The sequence below is a fragment of the Ischnura elegans genome, chromosome 3, assembly GCF_921293095.1.
Source record: "Ischnura elegans chromosome 3, ioIscEleg1.1, whole genome shotgun sequence".
Lineage (NCBI taxonomy): Eukaryota > Metazoa > Arthropoda > Insecta > Odonata > Coenagrionidae > Ischnura > Ischnura elegans.
The window spans coordinates 3940615-3948309 of record NC_060248.1 but is presented as its reverse complement, the minus strand read 5'-3'; the positions used below and the strand labels follow the sequence as shown (position 1 = coordinate 3948309).

The window sequence follows — 7695 nt, the reverse complement described above, 5'->3', positions numbered from 1 at the left end:
TTTCTAGAAATTATTTTACCAGGGAATTCTTATTTCTCTCAGCATAATATTGCAGTTAGTTATGTTTCATCTGTATTATTTTTTGCTTAACGTATGATCACTTTGAATGCCTATAACGAATGAGTTGAAAATGGTAATAACGGTAAATTTACAACTCTTTTCACTCTATATGCTTATTTTTTCTTTCCATTGAAGTAAAGGATTTCAATGTCCCTTTGCATAATTTTCTTTATCTTATATATTTTCAAAGCCCGGCGAGGAATGAAAACGAGCATTATTTCTATTTAAAAAGTGGCGAAACTGTAATTTTTTGAAGCAACTAATTTGGTTTTTTGTGCGTATTTTCCTCCCAGCCATATTAATCTAAGTTTAAATTATATTGCGAAAGTTGTAAGGAAAACAGTGTTTTGAGAGTTCCGGGAAGGAGGTGTGGACACGGAATTAACTCGCACACCTTCCCATTTCATCACTTCATCAGGAAAGTATAGCGTCTGAATACACGAATTTACCTTTTTTTTTAATCTTAACATCATTATTTTCATAAATCGGCCTTCAATTTATTCAATCGGATTATAGTGTTCGATAGAGGGTAACTTCAAGAACTCGCTGCGGTAAGCAGTTACGCCCGCGGAAAGGCTAGAATTTGAAATGGCGCTGGAAATTGGGTCTACAGTGACGTCAAGCCAATGGGAGCCCGAGTCGCGAATGAGGCAACCTTTACTCTAAGAACCTTGGGAAGCATATAGCTTTTAGCCCACCGGGCAGTGCTGGCTCCCATGAGTGGGAAGCATATAGCTTTTAGCCCACCGGGCAGTGCTGGCTCCCACTTTTTTAATTATAAGGGTAGCCACTCGATTGTACTATTAGCAGTCGCTGATGCTCAATGCAAATTTATTTATGTTGACGTCGGAGTCAATGGAAGGGTGAGCAATGGCGGAGTATTCCGCGAGAGTACTTTGTGCAAAGCTATAGCCTGTAACACCCTGAACTTTCCACCAAATAGAAGGCTACCACATGGGCAAGGCGAGGTGCCGTACGGTTTTGTTGCCGATGAGGCCTTCCCACTAACTTCTCGCATTTTGAAGCCGTATCCGAGCAGGGACTTGGATGAGGAGAAGAGAAATTTTAATTACAGGCTTTCAAGGGCTAGGAGAGTCGTAGAAAATTCGTTTGGGATATTGAGCAACCGCTTCAGAGTTTTCCTGACTACTATCAACCTGAGCCCGGAGAAGGTGGAAAGCGTAGTTTTGGCATCAGTAGGGCTGTACAATTTTCTTTGTGAAAGGAATGGTGCTGCATACATTGGGAATGCTGAAGGTGACTGCCCTTTACTAGTGCTACCACAACAAACTGGGAACAGACCTACCCAATCTGCTTAACATTAGAAATAACTATAAAAGTTATTTTAGCTCAAACACAATTTAACTATAAGGTGAAACTTTGAGAAAATAAATTAAACAAATTATCTCATTTAATACCGTCACTCTTTATTATCAGTGAATACCTGCAAAATCTCAATCATAATCTTGTTCTTTTTGCCTTTATTGGAGACCCCCCTCAGCTTACAGGCAACAAGTTCCCCAAAACTAGTGTCGCCATCCTTTGGCTGGAACTTGGTAGAGAGGGATCCTATGGCCTCTGCAGCCGTCTTAAGGAACACATTAATGTCATCAGGTGTGGATGCCTTCCTCTTCCTACCCTTGCCTGATGACACTGGGGTGGCATGGCTCACACTCCCCCGTGCCTCTGCCATTGCCATTGGTGGAGCACGTGCCGGACGGGCATCGTCATCCACAAAGACAATGTCCATCACGGCAGATAAATCCCCCAATTTCCCCTGCTTCCACCACCGGAATCTTCTCTTCGACAGCAGCATATTCCTATGGAATGCAAGTGAATTTATTGCTGTCTCTTGGTGTAAAATAAAAGAGAAATCGAAATGCCGTTTTCCCCTATGATGGATAGGAAAATGATAAATAGGCTTCCTTCATAGCTGACCTCAGTTTAAATACAGCTTCTGAGACAAACCTATAGCTATTATGATTTTGGTGAACAAAATACATTCAATAATACCAGCTATTTAGCCAAAATCAAGACCTTCCACTTTCGTTGCACATGAATAGTAAAATTATATTTATCTATAAATATATCACTTAATCTCTCCACCTACTAAAATTTAAATATTCATTTTTTGCACTAATTGATCTTCAAATGATCTCATCGAATGCTTAGGTAATGGGTCAGTGATGAGGTTGCATGCAGGGTAAAGGGAAACGTAAATAGTTGGCATAAACCTACCTCAACATCTTCATCCAAAGTTGATGTGCTCCCCCTTGGTGAAGTGTATTCATCAAGAAACCCCATCTCTCCGTAATAATACAGAGATGGTACGTAAACCTGAAATTACCAAATAATTTTCAACTGAACTACCAATTCACTAGCATCAGAATAACGATGGGCAGTAGTTTCACTTTTTATGAACTTACGGAATCCGTCCCGGCGCCGCTCCTTTTGGACGTCGTCACCTTCCTTCTCTCTGCCATGTAATTGGTCCTTAACGAGTACCATTTTCGCTTACAGTCCATGGCAGTCGTCCCCGGTCTACCCAAAAACGAAAAAGAAATCCGCAAAATGCTGGTATGACTATTTCTGGTTTTAGCAATCAAAACTTACCACAAATGACAGGAATTACACAATCTAACGTAGCTGGTATCACGTGAACCAACTAGCAAGAATATGTAAGGAAAGTATATTTAATGACATTGACATGAAATTACTACCTTTCAAATCTCATCTGCTCCGCTATCTCCGTCAAGCCAGACATCCTCTTCCCTTTGTTCTTGTGGAGATTGTTCCTTGGATCGAACAAAGAAGGAGTCTCGCTCACCAAATAAATCAATGATTGGACTTGTCCTTTGGTCCAAGCCATTACTGACCGTAAAGTAAATTCCGTGAAGAGTAGTCCAAATCGCGCAAAAGTCGTAAGCGGGAGAGTGAGAGAGCTAAAAACAATGCAAGGGTCAAACTGGAGAGAGAGAAGTCCGTATTGTAACGGTTCGAACCGCGAGAGCCTCCCACTCGACTCCCGTTCGATCTCCACCGGACATGTGAACATAAATTCCCCAATCCCCAAATATAAAATAATGCCCCTACTTTGGCTTACCTTTTCAGGGCCCCAAATCAGGTCCCCCACTCGAACGCGCCCACGCGCACACTCACTTACAAATGGACTGAAGGCACTTGTGGCAATGGATATAATAGGAAATTCCTTAAATTTGTTTTTGCAACTGATTTTAATGAACTAAATTCCATCGATCCAAAATTTTACGCATGGAAAAAAAATACCCCAATCACAAATAACAACTCTTCGTCAATAATTCAACGGCGTCACCTCCGACATGAAATTTAACCACACGTCTTCTCCTTCAAAATACCAATAGCACTTAACCAATAATTATTACAGAAAAACAATTATCTTTCCCAATGGCTAATTCACTAATTCGCATTGGTCAATGAACAAATATGATGGTGTTAAGTGAAACTCACAAGAGTTGCGTTTCATGGCAATTATGAAATCAAAATAAGTTAGTTCAAATGGCCACCCGTCTCAAATCAGGGCTCAACGATAAGCCAAGTAACTACCAAAGATTCATAATTATTGCTCAATCTTCTCAACGCGAGCACCCAAATCTTGCAGGGCCGTGACGGAAAGACTAGTCGTTCGCCCGTCATTTACGGAGCGAAGGTAAGCAGCGAATTCACTAGGGCCTTTAATGGAGAGTTCACTAGGAACACTTTCGGAGGGGGGCAATCTGGATTGCAAAGGAATTTTTTTAGGGCGTCGGGAAATTCCAAGCTTACGTCCTTCCTTGATTTCCAATCCACCCCTCGCCAGCCGTCCATGCGCGTGAAACTCCTTCCACCTGCCGAAGTTTGGGCTGCGACTGCTAGTCACTGCACTAACACAATTCAACTCGATAAGTGAGAGAGCATATGAGAGAGAGAGCTAGATCTGGTGTCTCCGCTTTTATCTCTTCTCCTCTACCCATGATCACCTCTGATTCACCCACTAACGCCCTCTTTCAAACAATTTATAGGCGGGTTTTTGAATGCTTTCCGGGAGAGAACCACTGTGTCGCCTCTCCCGGAAATCCCACTTAAAACTTTTCCCTTTTGTAACACCCTTAACAAATAAAAATTAACCCTAGGAACAAATCTTTTGTGCCACTTTTCACTGCATTTCACAAATATAATACATTTTCAACATAAAATTAACACTACACACAAATCTTTTGTGCTGCTTTTCATTCCCCGATGCGAGTGTGCGCGCGGACGTTTCACAGCCGCGATTATATGAATTTACGTGTCGGGCCGACTCCGATCCGTACCGTTACAGTATAGAGCAGAGGTCAGGATAAATTAGCTGTCTAAAGATCACCGTAAACACCACTTCACAAACCAAAACACATCGAACAACGCAAGCTGAAAGTGACGTTCACACTATCTACCACCAGGTGTCTCTGAAACGAGCGTAACTTGTGCGAATGCATGAACCAAATTAGAACAGATTCTATTTTTTGTTCATGCATTCATACATTGTACGTTTTTGAGTGGTTACACGGTGCATTTTGGCATTCATTCTCGCGTTCATACATTTAGACATTAACCCATACGAGTTAATGTACCGTGTAAACAGGCCTTAAAAAGATTTTTATTTTTCAATACCAATTATGCATGATGTTCTACCAAATAAAATGATTCAGAATGATTTCAAACATGTTCATGCAATGTTCTCGTTAAACTCTGTATCTTTATCTGACATTGGTATGGCTGAAACCTTATTGATAGATTTTTTAAAGGCTTAAGGGAAATTTATGGCGATCGCTTTATATCAGCTTATGTCCACTCATTGTTGCATTTAGCCGATCATGTGAGGAAACTTTGTCCATTATTTCATTCAAGTTGTTTCCCATTAGAGTCTATTCTTCGACAGATGAAAAAGTTTGTGTCTGGGACAACTCACGTTGCTATGAAAATAGCAGATATGTTTTTGCTTTTGGAGTCAATCCCTATGCATGTTGGCTCCTTGCCACATGACTCCAGTGCTAAAGATTATGCTGAAAATCTAGGTGCCAGCGCTTCGGTCACATCGCAACGCGATGTGAGGGCATGGCCACCTGCCCACGCTGCGGCCAGGATGCACACGGTGACTCCAGCTGTCCCAAGGGTCCGCAATGTGTGAACTGCGAGGGTGCACACACCGCTTACTCCCGCAAATGTCCAAAAATGTTAGAAGAGCGTAAAATAATGGAAATATAAAATTCGAGGAATCAAGCGAGATGGAGTGGAATTGATTCATAATGAAACACTTACTTGCAATTTTCCACAAAAATAAAATTTTTACTACGACTCGAGTTTCAATGATACTACATCATTTTCAAGTAACAACTGAGAGAGGAGAAATGGGGTGGAAGGTCCACGGATGGCGCTCGGAAACACCCGAAGACAAGAAGACCGCCACGTGTTTTCAAATGCATTCATCTCTATGTTCAAGTTTGTTAACCCGGGAAAAAACCCTTCAATTCCCAACCTTTTTACCTCCTCTGGTTTTTTCCACTCTCCCTCCCTCCCCCCACGCCTTGCACCCCTATCCATTCCAACCAGCTCCTGGAGGACCTTCCACCCCATTTCTCCTCTCTCAGTTGTTACTTGAAAATGATGTAGTATCATTGAAACTCGAGTCGTAGTAAAAATTTTATTTTTGTGGAAAATTGCAAGTAAGTGTTTCATTATAATGGAAATAAAGACAACAGAGAAAATAACATACTTCGACGCTAGAAAGAAGTACAGATCAATAACTGCCCCGACCTTCTCGAAATCGTTTGCTAAGGTTGTCGAATCAACTGTCACTAAGGCCTCAATTGGGACACAAACCGAGACTATTACCAAGAACGATAATAACACCATAGAACCTGCCAAACCGGATAAGGCATCTAAACCGGCTGCTAAACATAATTCCACCGCTGTGGGTTCCCCTAAAAGGAACCCACCCAATCAAGCCATTGGCGTAACGCAAAAGAAGCGTGAGGTTACGCCACCCCCAAATACCTCCGGCGTCACAAAAGGTAACATAATCCAACCGAAGTCAATGGAGGAAGACGAAAGTCTCTCAGAGACAGAAATCCTGCAAGCCAAGAAAAAGAAAAAGAAGAATAGACTTCGGCGCTGAACACCCTTCACGCAGTTAAAGTTTTTATATACCTTTTACTTATTTATTTATCTTTAATCATGGCTTTTATTTTGCAATGGAATTGCAATGGTTTTTATCGGCACAAGGAGGAGCTGGCCATTTTACTGCGAGATTTTAATCCAACGTGCATTTGTCTGCAAGAAACGCATTTTAAAGCAACGGACAAGGGTGTTTTAAGTGGTTTTAACGTATTCAGATTTGACGACACGAGTGACCAACGGGCACAAGGTGGTGTTATGATCGCCACTAGGGAGACCCTTCATGTCTCCCGGGTGGCGCTTAACACGCCTTTTCAGGCGGTAGCGGTTACGCTGCACGGCCCCCAGTCGGTAACCCAATGTAACGTCTACCTTCCAGAGGGGGCACCGGTGACCCTTTTTTACTTAGACGCCCTCATCTGCCAACTGCCCAAACCCTTTATTAAGGCCGTTTTACACGGTAAACGGAATTGCGCAGTCTGACGTACGTGTGAAGGCGCAATCAAAATTGCGTCGTGTAAAGCGGTGAATTGCTAGAACACATGCGAGAATGTGTGGATGCGAGACGGCAAAATAGCCCCTGTTCTAATTTCGTTCATGCATTCGCGCAATTCCACGCCATTTTAGAAATTAATGCAGCTCTAGCCTGCGCAATTCCGTGTACCGTGTAAAACGGCCTTTATAGTACGTGATTTTAATGCCCATGATACACTATGGGGTAGCTCCAGGGCACAGTGCAATCGTTGAGGACGCATTTTATCGCACTTTTTAACAGTTTCTAACCTGGTTTTATTAAATGACGGAAAGAAAACAGGATTAAATAGTTTTAACGGCAATTATTCGACTATTGAACTTTGTTTTAATTCGAGCACGTTAATGGACAAAGTTCAAATGAATGTCCACGACGATCTAGGTGGGAGTGATCACTTCCCAATTACTATTAACAGTGAGGAAGATTTTAACCCCAATATTTTACGTCCTAGCAATTGGAATATTCGGAGAGCCGACTGGGCTCTTTTTAAAGAATCATTTCATTTTACATTTAACGAAGGCCGCTGTGGTATCCAGAATATTGATTTTTTGACAAACAGTATTGTCGAATGTGCAAATAGTAGTGTGCCAAGGTCAGGACACGCCCGTTTGAGGCCTACCGTTCCATGGTGGAACGACGATTGGGCCATGGCTATTCAGGCACGCAAGAGAGCGCTAAGAATTTTCGATAAATACCACACAACAGCCATCAATTTGGCTTCCTTTCGCCGTCTTCGAGCCAAAGCCCGAAAGGTGGTCAAAGAGGCGAAGAAGGACTCCTGGATGTCATTTGTATCCGGGATAAACTGCCGGACACCAGTGTCGTAGGTGTGGAAAAAGGTGAGGAGCATCTGTGTTGACCACCATCAGTTTGAAGTCACATGCATTAAAAACAACCCTTTGGGAACTAAAATCAGCAATCGCAGCTTCCCGTGA

General features: G+C 42.3%; 1 protein-coding gene across 1 annotated transcript; it reads right to left on the bottom strand.

Moving 5' to 3' along the window:
* Positions 1-1475: 1475 nt before the first annotated feature.
* LOC124154938 lies at positions 1476-2391 on the bottom strand. The gene is made up of 2 exons (XM_046528706.1): positions 2299-2391; positions 1476-1880 (listed from the first exon to the last, which is right to left on the bottom strand). The coding sequence occupies exons 1-2, from the start codon at positions 2349-2351 to the stop codon at positions 1481-1483; spliced, it is 453 nt and encodes a 150-aa protein (XP_046384662.1). The 5' UTR covers positions 2352-2391; the 3' UTR covers positions 1476-1480.
* Between the last annotated feature and the right edge of the window lie 5304 nt (positions 2392-7695).